General features: G+C 36.0%; 1 protein-coding gene across 2 annotated transcripts in view; it reads right to left on the bottom strand.

Moving 5' to 3' along the window:
• GFRA1 (GDNF family receptor alpha 1) overlaps window positions 1-23,125 on the bottom strand; it is a 341,102-nt gene that overhangs the window by 1,486 nt on the left and 316,491 nt on the right. For both annotated transcript variants that reach the window (XM_070752647.1, XM_070752648.1), the window contains one exon: window positions 321-374. In XM_070752647.1, coding sequence (XP_070608748.1) covers window positions 321-374 — 54 coding nt within the window. The remainder of the gene's footprint in view (window positions 1-320; window positions 375-23,125) is intronic.

The raw sequence follows: 23,125 nt of genomic DNA, 5'->3' as shown, positions 1-23,125 counted from the left end.
AATAGCTATTCTGGCAGGAATGCACCCACCCCCTCCTAAATATATACAGTATCTCCGTGTAAAATATAATTGAAATTATTTCAAATGACTTGAACAGATGTACCCCAAAAATTAGACCGTTAAGACAGCTGAAAGCATCGGGTAGTAGGATCTTAACCCGCCAAATCAAAGAATGAAGAATGGAATTTACATCCCCAAGTTTGGAATAGGAAATGCCACCTCAAAATAATGAATATGTTTGAAAACTTTTAGAACAAATATTCTGATAATATTCAACATTATGTCAGAAACAATTGCTGCAATAAAGTGCAAGAACTTACCCCAGTCACACAGGGTTCTGTTATTATAGATTCATTGAAACTCTGCTTTGGTCCCTGTAGAAAAATAAAAACATTACTACAGGCTTCTGTTTTGCTTCCAATATTGGTGGAATACATCACTGCGGTACATTAAAAGTTAAGTAACCATTTCCAAACCAAAACCATTCACCGAAACAATTTCCAAACCATTTATCAGGAATAGCTGTGTATATATAGAGATCCAGAATTATTATAATGATTGTCTTCTCATTGTGTCTACCTGTACAATTATATGCTTGTGTTTTAATAAATTATTGGTTAATATTGCCACTGGTCCATTTGGAAAAAAGTCTTCAATTTTCTTTCATGCAATTGCTAACATTGAACAAAAAATGCATGGCAATACATTCTGATTAAATGTACTTTTTAGAGATTTTGGTCACAAATCACAAAGCAAAAAATAACAAAAGTATGAAAAAATGTTATAGCTAATGATACACAAGTAGTCCTTGATTTATGACTTGTTGTTTAATAATAATAATAATTCAAAATTATTCAAAATCAGAAAGGATGGTTTAGGAGCCATAAAGCAGTTCCAGCTGTCATAAAAGATTGTCCTCCTCTAGTCACATGTCTACATTATGGGTGTTTGGCAATTGGCCTGAATTTACAACATGTTGCTAAGAATCCTGTGATTGCCATTTGCAGTCTTCCTTGTCAGCGTCTCCAAAAAGCCAATTGGGAAGCTGAAAGAAAGTTTCCAAGTGAAGTGGACAAATGAAAATGGAAATCCTTCCATGAGTTGAAATCTGTTTTTTTTCTCTCTACTTTGCTCAGAAAAGATTGTGGTCCCCATCTGAGTTCGGGTTTTGCCCTGTGTAATGTTTTGCATGTCTATGCGACGTTTCGGTGAAATCACATTCACCATCATCAGGCTGGAGTTCCAATCTTTGTGTTTTTGCAAATGAATATTAGCAACTGACATTTCTTCTTAGCATGTAGTGTGGGGGTGGAGATTTGCTTTGAATGTAGCAAATAGATTGGGTGACTATGCTTCCGTGATCTGATTGGTTGGTGTAATCATGGTTATAGAAGGAATGGCATGAAGATTATGAAGTGTTTTGTTTAAGTCTGATTTCCAAATATAAAATTCTAAAATCATAATAATTAAAGGATTGACATATTGATTATAATGAAGTGTTTATTTTGTTTAAGGCTGGTTTCCAAATCTCTGGCAGGCGCGAGGTATCATCCCTTTTATTTAAACAAAAAGATCTTTTTTCAATTTCAATAGCTTCTAGAGAGATTCTTTTATATAAATTCTCTGTTTTGTGGAGTAATTTAGTTTTTTCAAAGTCAATTTCGTGCCCTGTTCTTTTAATGTGCTGGACAAGGGAGGAGGTCTTCTCCTGTTTCTTGACTGCATTCATATGTTCTGCCATGCGCTGGCTCACTCTTCGGTTAGTTTGTCCAATGTATGTGGCTGCACATGTTTTGCAAGGGATTTCATAGATTCCTTGGTATTCTAATTGGATTTTATCTTTGGGGCGCCTTAGGATATTAGATATTTTTTGGTTAGTGCAAAATGAGGTTTTGATGTTATGTTTTTGTAGAATTTTACTAATTTTATCCGTGGTGCTCATGGTCAGCTAAGCGTTTGGTTCTGGTGATGAGAGTTTTGGCCACTGAGGTGATTTGTGCGGGGTGGTGGTGTGAGTGTGCATTTAGATAACGGTTGGTATGGGTTTTCTTTTGGTAGATAGTATGTCCTAGGCTGCCATTGGGTTTTTTATAGACCAGTACATCTAGAAAGGGAAGTTGATCATTGATTTCTGTTTCCATAGTAAACTGTATTTTGGGGTGTAGGCTGTTGAGATGAGTGAGGAAATTGTCTAGTTTTTCTTTACCATGTGGCCAAATGGTAAAGAAAAACTAGACAATTTCCTCACTCATCTCAACAGCCTACACCCCAAAATACAGTTTACTATGGAAACAGAAATCAATGATCAACTTCCCTTTCTAGATGTACTGGTCTATAAAAAACCCAATGGCAGCCTAGGACATACTATCTACCAAAAGAAAACCCATACCAACCGTTATCTAAATGCACACTCACACCACCACCCCGCACAAATCACCTCAGTGGCCAAAACTCTCATCACCAGAACCAAACGCTTAGCTGACCATGAGCACTTAAAAACTGAATTGAACAAACTCAAAGATGTACTAATTTCTAATGGATTCAAAGAGAAAACAATAACAAACCTAATCAATAAAGAGACACCCCCCAAAAAACAAGATCAAGAACAGGACAATGGCACCACCATCCTTCCTTACATCAAAGGCACCACGGATAAAATTAGTAAAATTCTACAAAAACATAACATCAAAACCTCATTTTGCACTAACCAAAAAATATCTAATATCCTAAGGAGCCCCAAAGATAAAATCCAATTAGAATACCAAGGAATCTATGAAATCCCTTGCAAAACATGTGCAGCCACATACATTGGACAAACTAACCGAAGAGTGAGCCAGCGCATGGCAGAACATATGAATGCAGTCAAGAAACAGGAGAAGACCTCCTCCCTTGTCCAGCACATTAAAAGAACAGGGCACGAAATTGACTTTGAAAAAACTAAATTACTCCACAAAACAGAGAATTTATATAAAAGAATCTCTCTAGAAGCTATTGAAATTGAAAAAAGATCTTTTTGTTTAAATAAAAGGGATGATACCTCGCGCCTGCCAGAGATTTGGAAACCAGCCTTAAACAAAATAAACACTTCATTATAATCAATATGTCAATCCTTTAATTATTATGATTTTAGAATTTTATATTTGGAAATCAGACTTAAACAAAACACTTCATAATCTTCATGCCATTCCTTCTATAACCATGATTACACCAACCAATCAGATCACGGAAGCATAGTCACCCAATCTATTTGCTACATTCAAAGCAAATCTCCACCCCCACACTACATGCTAAGAAGAAATGTCAGTTGCTAATATTCATTTGCAAAAACACAAAGATTGGAACTCCAGCCTGATGATGGTGAATGTGATTTCACCGAAACGTCGCATAGACATGCAAAACATTACACAGGGCAAAACCCGAACTCAGAACAATCTACATACATATACCCGTGAAAATTTACGAAAAAATATATATATATATATATATATATATATATATATATATATATATATATATATATATATTATTCAATAATCATCAAAATGGCATTGATAAATACAGGAGTCTAAAGATAAATTTGATGTATGAAAGATGGTTCTCTTGAAAGAAGAAATCTTAATAGCTTCTTAGTTCTTCTTATTCCAATCATATAATTTAATATTTCTTGGACTAAGGCAACTCTGTTATATCACTATGATTTCTGAAACATCACTATATGAAATCACCATTTGTCCTTCTGCCATTTATATTGGCAAATAAGCCAATGTAACATGCTTACGTGATTATTTTTAAAAAATATTTAAAGACAAAAAAGGAGGAAAATATCTAGGAGATTCTACAGTGTTTCTTTTCTTAGCTATTTTATTCCCCTACAGTGTATGTCATATTGCAGAATTTCTTTTCCATGATTATTATTTTATTTGAGGCCTTGGGATAGGGTTTTCTTTAATTTACAGAACTTCTTGCCTGATTCTTCCTTCTACTACAGTAGTAGATTTCACAGCTAACCTTATGAACTAATCTGATCTAAAATTTACTGAAGGACTTTCTGTATTTCAAATTCTTACTACAAGACAATAAATAGAATCCTTACGTCTAGTGTTCTTATATAAGATGGTAGGTTATTAATGATCTGGCTTTTCCAAAACCCTATTTGGAAGTCTGCATAATACTACTTAGTTGATAGAAGCCTGTGTGATGGTGCAATGGTTAGAAGTCAGTATTGCAGGCTAATTCTGTTGACTACCAGTAGTTCAAGTCTCAAAGTTGACTCAGCCAACTCCTCCTGCCAAGATCAGTAAAATGAGGACCCAAATTGTTAGAGTAATATGTGGACTCTGTAAAATGCTTATACAGGGCTACAAAGGCCTGTGGTGTATAAGTTATTTTGCTAGATAAAATAAAAAAAATTCTATATATTAATATTTCTAGCGTATTGATTTTTTAAAATGCTAAGCATATTATGATCATACGTGTATATAAGTGTTAGAGAGACAGGTGGTGAAATGTTTTTTTTCCAATGGTATATCTATACCATTCAGTTTTACATCTCTTTGTGTGTGTGTTTTAATTTGGATATTTTCATTTTTTTTGTTTAAAATGTGGCTATATTTAATTATGTTCCACAAACTGATTTGGTTGGAGCTTACCAAACAGATCAATTGTTATTTTACTAACAAGATTAACAACTGTTGTGGTATTTAATTTCAGATATGAAAAAAGACTTAAAGATATTGGCATATCAAAACAATAGAAGTTCTTAAAGAAAGTGTTGGGGCAAAAGCCCCCTTATAAGAAAAATGGTTACTTTGCAGTCTAGAATAAAAATGACCTAAGCAAAACCAGGAAACTATTTTTTCATGTAAATAATATCACTTTGACAAAGAGAATAAAAAGACATCTTAATCTCTTTACTTCCTGAACATTTTCAGATGGGGACAAAAGTTAGCTTCTAAATGAAGATGTTACATGCCAAGTTTCAAATTGGACAAGTACATTTTACTGCTGACTTACAAAGCTGTAAAAAGCACTTATAATGGAAAAGCTGGCAATGACCGTTGTACTAAAAGGTATCAGCTTATCCCTAAATCACAAGTAATAGGGAAAAGTATAAAAGAATATACGACAATTCTATACTAAAAGTAAAATCTTTTTTTTTTGTTTCAACTATAGTAGATCCTAGACAAAGAACCTGAAATATTTCTAGTTCAAAGAATAATAAGCATTCCCAAGAAATTGCAGATTAAGCAAATTCACTCAAGGGCTGATAAAAGACTAAATATACATACATTTGTTCACAGTAGATATTTAACATAAAGAACTTCATAAATAATTACATATTACATACATATAACCTAGAGCCACTGTAGGTAGTCACTGAAACACAAACTAGTGTTGTGGTCCACCAGCAGTCTGTGCAGCTGGCACCAGAGTCGGACAGTGAGGAGGCTGGAGAAGGCTCTGTGCCAGAGGCAGGGTTTCACCCAGGGCCTTCAGAACCTCCAAAGGCTGCCATGAGTGAAGAGGAAGAGGAAGAGGAGGAGCCTGTTCTCAATGCGTGCGTGCACAGAGCTTTCAAAAGGCAGGATGACTCCTGAGGTGAAGGACTACTTGGAAGCTTACCGCTCTCATAGCTTATTTAAGTGATGGAAATGACTGCAGAATTTGCAGGAAGCAACTTTGTTCATTTCAAATCCTTGTCTTTGAATTCAACTCCCTATTCTGCTCCCAAATGAAATCGTCAATTTTGCCTGCAAGTTGTTCTTGGGCGTTTTGCCAAAAACAGTAAGGTTTGTGTGGGTTATCTGAAAGACTCTTCATCAGACTTGTATTCTTTTTCTTAGACTACTGCCAACTGTTAAGGAGATTAATTAACAGCCATTTCACAGAAAAGACTGGTTTATTCTTTATTTGAATTTAGGATGACTGTTAAGTAAGTCAATTAGTAGCCGTTACTATTAAAACATTAAAACAAGTTTTGTATGGATGCTGTGTTATCCTGTGTTCCTTTTCAGGAAGCTGGATCATACCACTAGGAATAGCAAGATGCAGAAGTTAGTTAGCTGAGCTTGGGCCAGACACTGCTCTTTCAACCTATACTGCAAACTCAAATAAATATCTATCTAACAATCTACTTTAGATTAGCCTGGTAGAATATAGTAGTCCTTGGAATACTGCAACCATTGTAAATATCAGTCATTTGCCAAGTGTCTGAATTTTGATCACATGATCATGGGAATGCTGCAATGGTTGTATGAAAAACATAAGTCAGCTCTTCATAAGAGCTATTGTAACTTTGAATAGGTCACTAAATGAACTTTGTAAGTCAAAGACTACCTGTATAGTCCCTGGCCTTTAATGAAAAGGCTTTCACCATACAGAGACTTGATTAGGGCTAACAATAATATACCAAGCAGAAAGAGAGTGTGGGTAGGGAAAGAAAGGATGAAAAGTATAAATACTCAGATGAAAGTAAGATTATTTTTAACATTTATAAGCTGATATTTAATTTTGAAATTTATACATTTTCCCAAAATAGAAGAATTCAGGACAGTTAAAAAAAAAGATTAGAGTAGTTAAGATTAAGATTAGCTATTCCACAGGGCCTTTGAATTTGCTGTACATAGAAAGCCATAGAGATGTTTTTTATAATATAGTTCTGCTGGGATTAGTCTACTGGCACATCATATATTTATGCGGGGGAAAAGTCTGAGTTTTGGGGTTGGAATATACGTAGAAGTTCATAAAATTATTAAATCACAATTAACGTATTATTTATTAAACAAAAAAGAACCACAAATATAAAACGTGAGAATAGATGAGAAGAGTCAGTTGAACATCATTTGTTATAATCATTCCATACATTTCTGGGAGCACATATAATGTCAACCCCACCAGGTGGACCCCACCAGGAAACCAACTCCACAGGAATTCCCAAAGCCACTTTTATTGAGATTGGCTATAACTACAGAAACGTTCAAATCTGATTGTGTTTACCTCTTCCTTTTCTAGTACTCCTGTGAATTAGGGACATATTGGTCTTAGCTCCTTCCATATATTTTTCTATCTGTTGTGTACTTAAGATTTGTTACAGAACTAGTAAATCTTCTTCATATAGCAATAGAGTTGCCAGGAATGTTTTAGTTGTATGTGAAATTATGTGCTGTAAGAAGAGCACTTGGGAACATTTTACGACAATGATGTTTTTTTAAAGCTCTGGATGTTTTCTATCCAGTCTGCCACTATATATACATGTTTCTTCTGTTGGATCACCCTGGTATATTGAAGGAACATCACAGCTCATTTTTGCCTCTAGGCCCAACACAGGGCCATTTCAAGGCAGTTAATTTATTCATAGCCAACAAACTATGTTTTTGTATTGTATGTTTTTTGTATGTATCTTTCAGAAGTGGGTTATGAATTAATACCAGTAGTGAGATAACAGTTTCTGATCAGGTGTCACTCAAAACGTTGGGATTTTTTAAAAAAAGCTTCAGTTTTTAAAGGTTTCAATTTAAGGCAGTAAAGATCAAGATCAATAGAAAATATCTTCCAGATCCCCCTGCCCCCCATGAAAGAACAATGAAAAAAACAAGCAAATATTGGTAAAATTGGTAATTTCCAAAGATGTGCAACAATATGTTTGAAAGCAGCTTTCTTGTTTTCTGCATTCTCAAAGAGAAAAGAGGAAAAAGAAATCTTAGCAAAAATATGCTGATAAGCATTCTAGAACAGTGCAGAATTCAAAAAGTGACCACATTTGCTAAAATTTGCCAGTAAATGTATAGATATTCAGTGAATTCTACTTATTTGAGTTGTAGTCTCTCCAAATTTTTAGCACAGGCTTTACTAAATGGCAGACAGACTTTGCTGAAACTAGTAACAGCTTTGCATTGATTGATCAGGATTCATTTCCTAATGTGAAATCTAATTACAAATCTTCTGAAAGCCATTTTTCCCTATCTTTTAATTAAAAGTTTTAACATTAAAAAACAAATTGCTTCCTGTTTTGGAAATGGTAATGCCTTACATATAGCCACTATGGTGAATGTATAATTAGTTAAGTATTATGAAACAAAATCAAACAATCAAAGTTTAATTCCCTTAAAACTCTTCAATGTTGTTAGACAATGGAAACAAAGTAATAACTTTGTTAATACAATTCAGAAAGTCAATTCATTAGGCTCTGCCCTCACAGTACTGAATTACAATTATTTTAGTAGTGAAAGATGAAGTAAGGTCAAGAATACATAAGGGTGAAAAATAAATATAACATTGCAAATAAATATGCAAACTTGCAGGCAAACTAACAATATCAAGAAGACCAAGAAGTATGCATGTTTTACCACAAAGGTCTAATGCTGAGACCTTTTGTTAAAATGATACTTATTTTAAGAGAAGAGTTCAGGGAATTGTAAGCATTGCTATAACCTGGGGGACCCCTTTGGGGGGGGTCTAAGTACCGTTTCAAAGGGGTCACCTAAGACTATGAGAAAAGACAAATTTCCCATGGTGTTAAGAATTAAAGCTTCTATTTTGGCGCCTTGGAACATATTTCTACAATCATTTACAGTGGGGCTGTCCCTCTGACCTTCCTGCCAATCAGCTTAAAGCTCTGTTGGGAAAATTGGTGCTAGACTTATGGTTAGGTGTCACCACAACATGAGGAACTGTATTGAGGGTTCGCAGCATTAGAAAGGTTGAGAACCACTGTGTAACAGATCCTTCTGAACTAATTTTCTTACCCTACCTTATCCTAACCGAAGTGTCTCATAATACTCTGTATATTAATGCCTAATTGCCAGTCTCGTTTCAAACTTAGTAACAGTTGGAAGGGATTTTAGAGGTCCTCTAGTCCAATCCCCTGCTCAAGCTGGCCAGTCTTTTAAAATCCCCCAGTGATGGAGCATTCCCAACTTCCACTAGTTATTTCTCGTCATTGTTGTGAAAATTTTCCCTAGATCTAGGGTGCTTCTCTCTATTCCTCACCATATTCTCAAATTTTGCACTATATAAAATTAAAAGTATTTCAAAGTTGAATGTTCTTAATACAACTTATTACTTGAACATCGCTTTTCCTCAAATATGGCATAAAATTCTCCCAGATAATTGACCATAGACAAACAAGAATAACAACATCATGTTTGGTTTTAGTGGTTTTAACATCATGTGTTTTTAAAGGGCAGCTTTAGATAGAAATTCAGTAACTCATGATATTGTGCCTGCCAGTATTAAAGGCACAGTTACAGTAGGAGAATGATAAGTTAGCAACCTTAACTACTTAAAAATGTTTTGTTTTGTTTTTTGTTTTAAAAAAAGAAGCATATTTTTCCCTTCAGTTACCCTTTGAAAAGTTGTATCCTTGACATATTCATAGCCAACGATGATGCATAATTCTATGGGGTTTTTTTTTATTAAAAAGATTTACTAAACCTGTTTTCTTAGCAGCAGGACCCAAACAATAAACAGAAAAAATGCATCTGAGTGCACAAATGCAATCAGTTTAACTCTTCTGCTTTTTCTGTCTACCAGCTGCATCCATTAGACTTGTCAACAGTATATTCTTATTTGTCCAACAATACGTTACAATGTACATTGCATTCAACTGGGAAAAAGAAATCAACTGTATATCAGGTGTAAAGACCAATAAAAGAGAATTTGATTCAGAATAAAGCAATCCTGAATTCAGAGCCATAAAGACTAAGCACAATGCTTTTTAAGCTGTGAAGGACAGTCACCTGAGTTTTTCAATGCTAAAAAGATTTGATCCCTCCTGGGTTCTGAAAGAGTTCATTTGCAAGTCCATAACTGAAGCATGAAAATTGCATGCGGTCAATTTGCCTAAGAGTGTATCCACCTGCAAATTTACTTGGAAGTAATTTCTTTTGAAATCTACTATTTGTGATTTGTTTTGAAGCAATGTATTTAAAAAGCTGGGTTATAAAAAAACTTTGTAAGTCCCAAGAGTCATGTTTATTCAAAAGTATCTCACTGATTTGAATAGGGCTGACTTCAAAATAAGTATGCTTACAATTGTAGCCTTTCTTGGAAATAAGAAACATTGATTAATTTAAAAGTCAAACTAAGTTGAGATCTCACTGGCCTTCATAGTACCATGTTTACATTAGCTTTGCCTTATACATAAAAGAGTAATGTAGACTCTTTAAAGTAATCACCAAGCAGCAACTCAAAGACTTTTTTACATTTACAAAATCCTGGGGCACACCACCAACCAAAATAACATTTACCGCTAATCCTCACCAGGATTAGAAATCGGGACCATGGTGAGGAGTAGCAGCTTCGGCTATTCACCCTGGCCACACAATGACAAGTACGCGGCAGCCCAAGCGGGGACCTTCCTGGGTGTGGATGAAAGGCGGACTGCTATTGGTTCATTGCTAGTGGTCGGGATGAATCCTAGAAGGTGATTGGTCAGTGAGCGTTCCCTGTGCCTCCATTCTTCCTGTTGCTGATAGCTGGAGAGATTCTGAGGAGAATGTTTATGTTTGGATGGAGGTGGCTGGCGGCGGGCTGGATAAATGGCCTCCACAGGACGTATTCAGCACGTAGGCTGTAGTTTGGGAACCCATGTTTAATTTCCCCATGACACACCTGACCATGTCTCACGGCACATTGGTTGAAAAACACTGCTTTAAACCAACAGCTGTTTTCTTATTTTCTCTTTCTTTTGTACACTGTTCTGCTTGCTATGGCAACAGGGGGGCAATGCCTACATTGTAAAGTTAATTACAATTCAACTGGGAAATCCTCTCTTTTTTAACTTTAATTTTTACCTTACCGAAATAACTATTACTGAATTGATGATGACAGGCACTTTTGCATTATTTTCATACCTCTCAAATGTTGTTAGCTACTTCTTCAGCAGGACAAATTTAAGGTTCTACTTAGTGAAGAGCTACCAAAATTTTTACTGCCACACTGTGCGCATGGCTTATGCAGGACGCCTTTCATTTTCTTTCAACATCTTTTAGTGCAAATTGGGTGCTCTGGGGTGGAGCTCCATTTTCACTACCCCACTGGGTTCTCCCCCCCGTCTGGGCAGTAGTCCAGCCCTGTTTCTACTGCTACACAAAAAAAGGTTTCAGCTTCAAAATCTTTCGGTATTTAGAGTTTTCTAAGGGATTCAAGAATTCAACAACTGTATTCACTGGTGATGCTAGTAATAACAGGAGCATCTAATGGAATTATTGCCCTCACTAGTATGGTTAAAAGGCAATGAATAAAGATAAAGAACAGATGAAGGACAGGCCAAGCCAAATGGAAAGAATTCCACATCAAATCTGGAAGAAGTCAGTGTGTTGTCAAGAAAATTATATGGACATAATTGAAACAATATAATAGAAAGCCAAAGGATTAGATACCTCGGAATTCTCCAAGATCCTTATTCAAAAAATATCTCTAAATTTCACAATGTGAAATATATATATTCACACACATAGTAAAATACATGATCAAGGTTATAGAGGAGATACTCATAGTAAAATATATCTAAGAAAGAATAGAAAAGAAGATATAGTAATAGAACATATCAATGAAAGGATAGAAGAAGAGATATAGGAATAGAAGAAAGGTATAGGAGATATAGGAGAGCAATAGGACAGGGGATGGAAGGCACTCTAGTGCACTTGTACTCGCCCCTTACTGACCTCTTAGGAATCTGGATAGGTCAACCGTAGATAATCTAAGGGTAAAGTGTTGGGGGTTTGGGGATGACACTATGGAGTCCGGTAATGAGTTCCACGCTTTGACAACTCGGTTACTGAAGTCATATTTTTTACAGTCAAGTTTGGAGCGGTTAATATTAAGTTTAAATCTGTTGTGTGGTCTTGTGTTGTTGTGGTTGAAGCTGAAGTAGTCGCTGACAGGCAGGATGTTGCAGCATATGATCTTGTGGGCAATACTTAGATCTTTTTTAAGGCGTCTTAGTTCTAGGCTTTCAAGGCCCAGGATTGAAAGTCTAGTCTAGTCTCGTAGGGTGGAGGAGTGAAGGGCTCTTCTGGTGAAGTATCTTTGGACATTTTTAAGGGTGTTGATGTTTGAGATGCGATATGGGTTCCAAACTGATGAGCTGTATTCGAGGATGGGTCTGGCAAAAGTTTTGTAAGCTCTGGTAAGTAGTGTGAGATTGCCAGAGCAGAAGCTATGTAGGATTAGGTTTACAACTCTTGAAGCCTTCTTGGCTATGTTGTTGCAGTGGGCTTTGGCACTTAAATCTTTTGTTGTTAGTATACCGAGGTCTTTAACCGAGTGGGGATTATCTGTGATAATTTGATTATTTAGTTCGTATTTGGAGTTCAGATTCTTTTCCCCAATGTGTAGGACAGAGCATTTGTTAGTTGAGATTTGGAGTTGCCATGTGTTAGACCACTCAGAAACAGAGTTCAGGTCTTTTTGGAGAGTAGTTGTGTTATCGGTGGTGTTGAAGAGTTTTAAATCGTCGGCGAAGAGGACACAGTTGCTTGTGATATAATCGCAAAGGTCATTGATGTAGAGAATGAAGAGCATTGGTCCCAGTACACTACCTTGGGGAGCACCCCTTTTAACTGGGACGGGGGTGGATATGGTGCTTCCTATTTTGGCCACTTGTTGTCTGTTCGACAGGAATGCTGTAATCCAGCTGTGGAGGGATCCTGAGATGCCATAGGATTTGAGTTATGGTTTTGCAGTGTAACAAAATTCTTTAATAAAAATTATTTTTAAAAGATTCATAAAGAAAAGTAGAGGCATACGTGGAAAAAACAGCAAATGCACCAACAAATTTCAGAAAAGGCATTGGGACATGAGGAAAGACAGCTAACACAAGATGGATAATAGAGAGAGTAAGAGAACCTAACAAGGAGGTTTATCTTTGCTCTCCTGATTACAACAAGGCCTTCACATATTTCATGCCAAAATGTGCAATACATTAAGGCAAATGGTTGCTCCTTCTGAAGAACCTTTAGAATCAATAATGAAGCAACAGTAAGAATTGAGTCAAAAAAAGAGTTGTTCACAATAGCAAAGGGAATAAGACAAACATTAATTCCAATCCTCACTAAAATTTGAGTTAAAAACAAAAATAATATGAGATATAGAGATTATGATACTTTTTTGATTGAAAGTAAAGAAGACTTCCAAGCCTTCATTTTGAAATTTAAAATAAAAAAAAAGACAATTAGCCAAGGACCACTGGAATATTTTGAAAACGCTACAAATTATATCTAGAGACAGGTTGAGCAAGCTTGTCCTTATTCAGACAGGAGTGGATCTGATCTGATAAATAAAATCTACATTCTTTTTGAAGAGAACCATATTTTCTACCTAGAAGTCCCCCAGGACTTCATAATATCCATTTGAATCACATGTACCAATGAAATTTATTTTCTATATAACCCCATCTTGGTTCTTAAGTAGGAATCAATGTAAAAGCTGACGTAGGAATCAATGTAAAAGCAAATAATGCGTGTGATTGGGGAAAACCACAGTGAGGCCCTGTTTCCTCCCAGGATATTCCTAGAGAGGCCCCATGGAGGTTTCTTCCTGCCTTTTTTGGCCCTGTTTCTTCCCAGGAGACGCCTCACGGAGGCTGCTCCCCACCTTTTCTGACATTGTTTCTTCCCAGGAGATTCCTAGAGAGGCCCCATAGAGGCTTCTCCCCACCTTTTCTGGCCCTGTTTCCTCCCAGGAGATTCCTAGAGAGGCTCCACAGAAGCTTCTCCTTGACTTTTCCGGTTACAATTTTGGAGGCTCGGGTTTGTAAGTGGAAAATAGTTCTTGAGAAGAGGCAAAAAAATCTTGAGCACCCGGTTCTTATCTAGAAAAGTTCGTAAGTAGAGGCGTTTGTAGGTAAAGGCACCACTGTACTTTCCTTCATAAGACAACTCACAAGAATGTTAATATTTCCTAGTGATAATTGTATCATTCTTGATGGGAGTAGAAACAATAATAATTAAAAAACAAATAATTACAGAAAGCCACCAGTGGATGCCATTGGCTATTCTAAGGTACAAGCCTCTTCCTCTCTCAATTTTCAGAAGTGGGGAAACCATAGCAGGTTCTTTCAAAATATGCACTGCCAGGCAATACTCGAGCTGCCGCATTCTGCATCAATTGAAGTTTGTGTAGCTCTTCATCTCCTGCAATCTTAATAATTATTGGTCTCTAGTAGACGCTATTTACATTTAAAAGTGAACAGTAAATGCTTACAGAGGCATTTAATGTCATGTCTACTTTTGCCTTTTTCCAAATAATTCTTTTCTCATTGCTGGCATGGCTGTTTTTGTAGTTTACAGCTCTTTTCTTCCACTTTCCTTCTCTTCTACCTGTTTCTTTTCCATTAATGTCAGCCATTAATCTTTGCTTCCTTATGCTTCCTTTCCATCTATCTCAACATTCCCTGTCAAAAAAGTCAAGCGTACTCTATAATCAAAACCCACCAAGCTTGTACTCAGAATAAATTTACTTACTTTCTCTCAAAATACACATTTCCTATGCTCAGGCACGAATTTTTCTTTTGGTTACCGATTCCAATCTCAATTATAAGTCAGCCATAACATTAGTAACATTTACCACTCTTCTGTCAAGCTATCATCCTCTGACATAATTTGGATAGTCATAAAGTAATGTTTAGCAAGCCTTGTAATTTTCATATAATGAATCTGAAGATCAGTCAATGGAATTGCATCAAAGATGCAATTTTTGTCAGTGAAAAGAAAAGTGTGATGCAAATGAAAGCACTGAAGGAGAACTTGTATGGGTCTTGCATGATTTGACAGATGTATTGGTATTCATTTTCTTTTCTTTTGTTTTGAAATATCAAAAAAGACTAGAAATTTATGTTTTAGGGCTCAAATAGCTGTCCATAAGAAAGCCAGCAGTCTCTTTGAAATGTAAGTGTGTACTATGAAATGTTTTGAATTAACATGCTGAAAATGTACTTAAGTTGATTCTTACAATAGAATATGCTAGCAAAAGGTAGTTGCAAGTTGCTCCACTTTTTGCATGCATTGGCATGTATAAACAGGGTGCAAGTTTCAACAGAATTTATAGACCAGTGAAAAAAGAGAAGTAGCACATGAAGACTGATGCAGAAAAAAAATATTGTGTGTTGTTTATAGCAATAGGACTTAGACTTATATACTACTTCAAAGTGCTTTACAGCCCTTTCTAAGCATTTTACAGAGACAATATATTTTCCCCAAAATTTTTACCGAACTTAGAAGTATGCAATGCTGAGTCAAGCTGGTAAGAATCTAACCAGCAAACTGCTGGCAGCCAGTCAGGAATAGCCTGCAGTACTGCATTCTAACCACAGTTGTACCACAGCTCTTATAGGTGGATGAGTGCTGTTCCTTCCTGGAATATTAGAACACATCAAGCTCATTTGACAATTTTGGAACAATTTTTCATTCTACCTGAATATATATTGTTTTACATTAATAAATGTTAATAATTACATAGTTGGAAGCATAATTTGAATTCTTAATTTTGTTAAAGATTTGACAAATCTAAAAATGTTTTAGCTTTTTTCTTATTTTAAAAATGTTAGATTTCAACTTGGAGGGGGAAAGTGTTTTGATATGCCTTTTTGTTCTCTTGAAAACAATGGCATGCTTTCTTATTGCATATTTTTTCAACTTGTAAATCCTTAATTGAAACCATAAAATTTTTCTGGTAGTTTCCTATAAAAATTTCAGGCTGTTTTAAACCAAAATCAGCTAGACGTTGACTCCTGTTATGACACCAAAGCCCCAAATGTAATCCCAACCAATTTAGAATTTGTACATTGACCAAGGCTTGAGATTAATTTTGCTTGGGAAAAGTTCTAATACTTCAGGGCAAATATAGAGTTATCCTTTTGTTAGTGTTAGCTGAAAAACACAGAATTTGTTTCTGGGATAACATATGTATATAAACCCCTAAGTATAGCCTCTGTTCAGCTGCCACTAATTTTTACTAAAATAACTTGCAATTGAATATATGGTTTTGATAAATTTGAAGAGAATGGATCCACATATCAATATAATAGATAAGATTTTGGGTTTTTAAATTGCTATAATCTTTTGCTATAAATACCTTTTTGTACCATTATACATTCTACAAGGGTCTTACAGCCACGGACTCAAAAAAATTGGGCAACCACAGCATTAAGCAATTCCAACTACACATTAAATAGCAAAAAGGTTAAAATCAAGTTCCCAAGAAATTCAAGGCATGTGCTTCACCAGTCAGAGCTTTTTTGTCCCATAGGACAAGTAAAGAAATTGCCTAAAAGGAAGACAATTACAGCAGTGTGGAACACACTTATAAATCATTTATGTTGCACCTTTAATCTACAAGGTGCTGTGTAATATAATAGTGTGCTCTGCAATTACTTCCTTAAAGTTTGATACAAAGTAGATCAAAATGGCATTGATAAAAGTAACAACGAAGGCCACTTTGAGGCCCAAGAGAATGGGATGGTTTGAGCACCGATTAATTTATTAAAACAAATAGATACAATCTTATTAACACAGAGGAAGAACATAACAAACAGCATTTCAGGTTCCCATTGATTTTAAAGTCAGTAGACGAAAGTGGGTGGCAGTCTATGTATTCCAGGAGCTGAATAGCAATTTGGGGAGTGGGAAATGAGCTGGATTAATGCTAAAATCTCTTATTCAGCTAAGGCAACCGACTGGAACATACTACAATAAAAGGTCATGGGGATGAAATAAACATAATTTATTTCCAGTCAATTATTGCAAATGCACACTGAATATTATAGGCAAAGAATAAGACAGTTTAAAAGCAGAATAAAAATTTATTTATGTGGAGAACACTAGCAATACACTAATGGCTTTTTATTAAGAGGGTATGTTAAACACTTCAGTTAAATGTCTGCACTTGACTGTCATAAATGAGATGACGTCTGTAAAGGTTTTGGCTTCTTATGGAAATCAGACCAAGATTGGTTTTTCTAGGTGGTCTGGCAACAGAGTGAGGTAATCTAATGTATGGCTGGAAGTGCAGACTTATAAAGTTATATTTTAACATTCATAGATACACTGATATGTTTATCATTTATTACTGTGGAAGGAAAACTATGGTGTGATATTACATTTCAGCATGCATTACCATTCTCTGCCTTTTTGAAATGAAAGACATACAATTCATGATGGTATTTATAGCTGTTGTTTTTTAGCTTAAAAGAAAGTAAATGTATTGTCATGCTACACTGTCAGCCATCAAAAGTACAAAGCACAGCTCTGGTATGTCATTACCAGAAAATATCAGATCCACCAACAGTCCTTTTTTAAAAATTATAAAATTACTTCCCTTTCTTACTCTCTCTTTTGAACAGGGTAGGGACTTGTGCAAGATTTTGAGCTTCACAATAGTTGTCAGCTACCTCAAATCTACTCTGGCATTATTTAAATCAGACTTTCACCCTGGGTGATAATGTTCAATAAATACAATTATCACTTGCGTTAGGATGAGAGCAGCCTCAGACTTTAAAACTTCTTAGAGATGTGGATTCCTTGTGATCCCTGCTTTCACACTTCATTCAACTGGGAGAGTGGGTGAAGTTATGAGAAGATCAATAGAAATGATCAAAGGATTGAAGCAGCTCCCCAGTGAAGAAAAGGTACAATATTTGAATTAGTGGTTTAGTTTAGAAAAAGAAACTCAGCAAATGAAGAAGGATAGTCTTGAGTTGGAATTTGTCCTTTGTTCACTCTTACACATACTTATGTGGATTTGGAGTTAATGAAATTTTCTCCCATGAAAATGGGGAAATAACTAGGTTTTGACAAACTTGCTAATTAAACAAGTCCTGTTCTATCACTTAAACATGCAAAAAGGATATTGAGACTCTAGAAAAAGTGCAGAGAAGAGCAACAAAGATGACTAGAGGACTGGAGGCTAAAACATATGAAGAATGGTTGCAAAAACTGAAAAGAAGGACCAGGGGAGACATTATAGCAGTGTTCCAGTATTTCAGAGGTTGCCACAAAGAAGAAGGAATCAACCTATTCTCCAGAGCACCTGAGAGTAGAACAAGAAACAATGGGTGGAAACTAAACAAGGAGAGAAATAACTTAGAACTAAGGAAAAATTTCCTGATAGTCAGAAGGGTTGATCAGTAACTTGCCTCCAGAAGTTGTGAAAGCTCCAACACTGGAAGTGTTTAAGCAGATATTGTATAACCATCTGTATGAAGTAGTGTGGGGTTTCCTGCCCATTATTATTATTATGACATACAAAACAACATATAAAAGAAGAAATATACTGTTGTGAAAGCAAATCAAGGTTTCTCACTGGCTCTTCCTGACAAAAATTCTCATCTCAGACTAATGTAACAGTGAAAACAATTACAATAGGAGAATGGAACAAAACAATGTACATGGAAACTAGTACAAAATTAGAAATGTTATAGGTGATAAGCAAAGGATCAATCTGCTTAGGGAGACATGATTTTCATATCTCTGGAAAGAAACATTAATGGCCCACAGAATTATCTCTTGTCACACACATTTTGACTCAAGTCCAATTTTTTCTATAATATACAGTGAAGAAAATAAAAGAAGAGATGGTCCTTGACTTACGGCAGATTGCTTAGTAGCTATTCAAAGTTACAAGTACCTCACTGGGAGAAGTTACAACCTGGATTTAGAGGTTCCAATGTGTTGCCTCCTTAGTGGTCATGTGACCTTACTTTGGGTGCTCAACAATTAGGTTGCATTTATAACTGGGGTCACATGACTGTGTTTGCGATGATTTTGCTGAAAGCGACTATTTACTTCTGATTGTTGGCAAAACCAGATCCATAGCAAAGCATAGGTTCATCAAATGGTCTTAATATTTGCTTAAAGACTGCCACAGAAAGGTTATAAAATCAGGTAAGTCACATGGATGAAGTAGGAGATCTGAAGGAGGGTTAGGGTTAGCAAGTTATCAGTCTCGAGTCCCTTCATGTCCACACATGATCTAAGTCCAGCCAACCTTGAATTCCGATGACTGTTATCTGCCTTCAATTTGCTTTGATCTTAGTAGTTCAGTGTCTTGTAGCATGCAATAAACATGGAATTGTTTGAACCATCTTGCTTCCTGATTTCTTTAGCCTGACACATAACCCATTTATCCACAGAAGGGCTGCACTTACCTGTCGCTACCGGATTGGTCCTGGAGGCTGGCGCAGGTGCACCCATGGGCAGTAGCAGGCGCGTGCACCCCCCTGCATGAGTTTTTGCTTATGCACATGCGCAGAAGCAAAGAAATTGAGGATAATCACCAAAATCTTGCAGGAGGATGCTCGCAAGGGCAAGATTATGGCTATTTGCACTGATTTCTTTGCTTACATTTATGCGTGGAAGCAAAGAAAGGCAGAAAATCACCAAAAATCATCAATTTCTTTGCTTCTGTACAGGTACAGAAGCAAATTCTTGTGCAGGGGAGCAGTGGGGACATGCAGATGTGCACAGATAGCGATTTACACTAACAGATCAGCGATCCCATGTGTACCAGTGGCAACCCTATAGTGCATTTATCCAAATATGTTTAAATCAGGGCTGCCATGAGACAACTGAAACATTGAGAACCAAAGAACTGGTACATCTATTAGAATCATGTTATCTTTATTGCCAATTCCTAACAACTTGGTTTTAAATATTCCTCTATATACTATCTATATCTACACCTATATATTAAAACCAAGCTTACTTTTAAATGAAATGCCTACAATGCCTCTGATATATAGTCATATCAAGTATCAGAAGAATGTTTCAAACCTTTTTGAACCTTGTACCTTTCCTCTGAAAAATACTGCCACTTTTCACTGGTTTAATCATACCATAGTGATGATATTTATCTAGGCCAGCTTTGTCCTTTTATCAACGATGACATCATTCATCATCAAAGCAAACACTACACTAATGTGAATAGGTACAATTTTCATGAACTTTGCATTGTGCTGCTGAGTTGTGAGAGTAGAAAATATTCTATAAAAGCCCAAGGCCAATTGTATTCATGTAATGCATTTTGTAACCTGAGTCCTATTATTCAAATCACCTAAAAAGATTGAGAAAGCTATTTTTACAGTGTTTAAGAATTAAAGGCCAAAAAGCACAAAAGGTCTGAAAAGGCAAATTTCTTTTATGAATGGAGAAATTTGAATCCTTCAAAGAACAAGAAGCCAATTTCTCTTTAACCTGACGGGTGCTAAATTGAAAATTATAAAATTATAAACAGTACTGACTGACTAGAACTAATAAATTCTAATATTCAGTATGTCTCATAGAAACATAGAAACATAGAAGTCTGACGGCAGAAAAAGACCTCATGGTCCATCTAGTCTGCCCTTATACTATTTTCTGTATTTTATCTTAGGATGGATATATGTTTATCCCAGGCATGTTTAAATTCAGTTACTGTGGATTTATCTACCACGTCTGCTGGAAGTTTGTTCCAAGGATCTACTACTCTTTCAGTAAAATAATATTTTCTCATGTTGCTTTTGATCTTTCCCCCAACTAACTTCAGATTGTGTCCCCTTGTTCTTGTGTTCACTTTCCTATTAAAAACACTTCCCTCCTGAACCTTATTTAACCCTTTAATATATTTAAATGTTTCGATCATGTCCCCCCTTTTCCTTCTGTCTCTTTACTGAACTGAACACAGCACTATAGCAATACTGTATTTAGAGCAGGTAAATAAAGAATACACCTATGCCAATACACAGCTACCAACAGATACTGTAAAACAATTTAATTTGTTCTTAAATTGTTTTTAGAGGTTTTAATATTATTTGTATGTTTTATTTCTGGTTGTGAGCTGCCTAGAGTCCCTAGGGAGTTGGGCAAATATACAAATTGAATAAATAAATAGAATGAATAAATAAATAAATAAATTTGAGCTAGTACTTTGAAACAACAGCTATTTAGTAAAAAATTCTTAATTGAGCCAAGTACATCCAATCATGAATCTTATGACTATATTTTAAAAGATGCAATTGTGGGCAATCTGTGGCATTCCCCAACAATTTTTGAATTATATGTCCTAATAGTTCATATTGTTTTAAGGACTATTACAAAAATTTCTATTTAAAAAATTGAGGTAATTTGAGTTGCACAGACCCTTCATCCTCAGATTTTTTCAAGAATCAAAGTTGTTGGGAAAGCAAATCCTTTCAGTCATGCTAGAATTAGTAGACTTGATTTAACAGCATATTAAGAAATGCTTAGACTGTAAGGTAGTGACCATTGCCTCAGTACAAGGTCACAAAATATGATGCTACAGCAGTATGTTGTTGCTATTTTAATTTCTTTGTTTCTTAGTGAAGCAAACCATGAAATGTTCTGATGAAACTTACAGTGGTATAATGTCCTACTTTACATATCTGCACTTGACTTGCCAAATCACCATTAAATAGGCAAAAATGCAAAAAGAACTTCAGTGGACCTCTACTTAAGAACTTAATTATTTTCGTGACCAGATTCTTAAGAAGAAAAGTTTGTAAGTAGAATCAATAGGAATCAATGTAAAAGCAAATAATGCGTGCAAACCCATTAGGAAAGAAATAAAAGCTTGGAATTTGGGTGGAGGAGGAGGAGGAGAAGAGGAGGAGGACAGTCGCTGCCAAAGGAAGAAGCTGAGGTGAGGGGAATTTAAAAAAAATCCAAAACTTTAAGACTTAAAAAAAAAGAGGGACTCTGAGGCAGGAAGGAGGAGCATGCGCCCCCCATACACCTGGTGTGAGGCTGTCTCCCATACACTGCGCCAGAGAGAGAAACCCAGGCGGGTGAGATGGGGGAAACTCCCACTCTTTTGACTGAAAGGCTATGGCTGCTGCTGCTACCTGCTTCTTCTTCCTTCCCATGCTGAAGGGCTCCCTTCCCCTCTCGCTCGCTCGCTCACTTTGTAGCCGGCACCTTTCCTTCACTGTGGTGACTCCTCAGTTTGGTTGAAGCCTAGTTGATCCAGTCAGGGCAAAGTGCACCCTTTTTCCTTTCTATGCCCTGACGCTCCGGGAGGCAACCTTGCACCAGGTGTATGGGAGGCAGCGCGAGGGAGTTACCACAGCAAAGTGGTTTATTCCCTTTCTAAGTGTCCAGAGAAAGGAAAATGCTCAGTTCGCTCTGCGCTGCCCAGAGCGAAGGGAGCATTTCTTTTTTCTGGGTGCTGGCAGAGATTTATTCCCTCTCCAAGTGCTTAGAGAAAGGAAAATGCTTTGTTTGCTCTAAACTGCCAAAGTCTCCTTAAGTGCCATCAGAAGGCTCCTCTGGCAGCCCAGAAAAGCCCAAGATGGCCGGGATTAAAGGGGGAATGGCAAGAAACTGACTTGGTCTTCATGCCGCACTCAAATTTCTTGGGAAATTTTTCCGGGCTCGGGTTCTTAAGTAGAAAACGGTTCTTGAGAAGAGGCAAAAAAATCTTGAACACCCGGTTCTAGAAAAGTTCTTAAGTAGAGGCGTTCTTAGGTAGAGGTACTACTGTACTCTCAAAAATATTAAAACTTATAAATGAGATTCCTGTATTTCAAACAGACTCAAATTTCATTTTTTTACAAATATCATTAGATAATCAGAAGTGACAAGAACAACTGTCTAAAGTAAAGACTAATGATTATATTTGTGTGTGTGTGCGTAGAAGTTTCATTAACACCTTTCATAAACTGAATTTTCAAATATCCAAAGTCTTCTAAAAATTAAATTTGGTTTACATGGAAATGTTACAAAACGTATTTAAAAATTACACTTATTTACCTTGAGCAATTAAAAAAAAATACTTGAAGACCTAATGCACTTCATTTCCCGTGGTAAATTAAACGTATTTTTTATGTTATACGAAGTATGCCATCTTAATTCATTCTCTACCTAGCTAAATTTATTTTTATTTGAATTAATTTTTTCTCCCAATGCAAACAAAATTATGATTAAAGGAGAAAAATAATCTACTCTCAAAATACTGTTTATCACTTGAATGAACTGACTAGTTTTGCATATAAAAATTACTACTGGAAATATTGTAATAATAATATACTGTTATTAAAAGTTGGATTATGGCATCTAAGGAACTTCTTTCAATATACTTAGTTCTCCCTCTTTGAAATAGTTTTGTTCACGATTTAGTAATCTTGCACATGTTT

Source organism: Erythrolamprus reginae, chromosome 5, assembly GCF_031021105.1.
Source record: "Erythrolamprus reginae isolate rEryReg1 chromosome 5, rEryReg1.hap1, whole genome shotgun sequence".
Lineage (NCBI taxonomy): Eukaryota > Metazoa > Chordata > Lepidosauria > Squamata > Dipsadidae > Erythrolamprus > Erythrolamprus reginae.
Note: the sequence above shows the minus strand (reverse complement) of the source record. Positions and strands in the feature narration are given on the sequence as shown.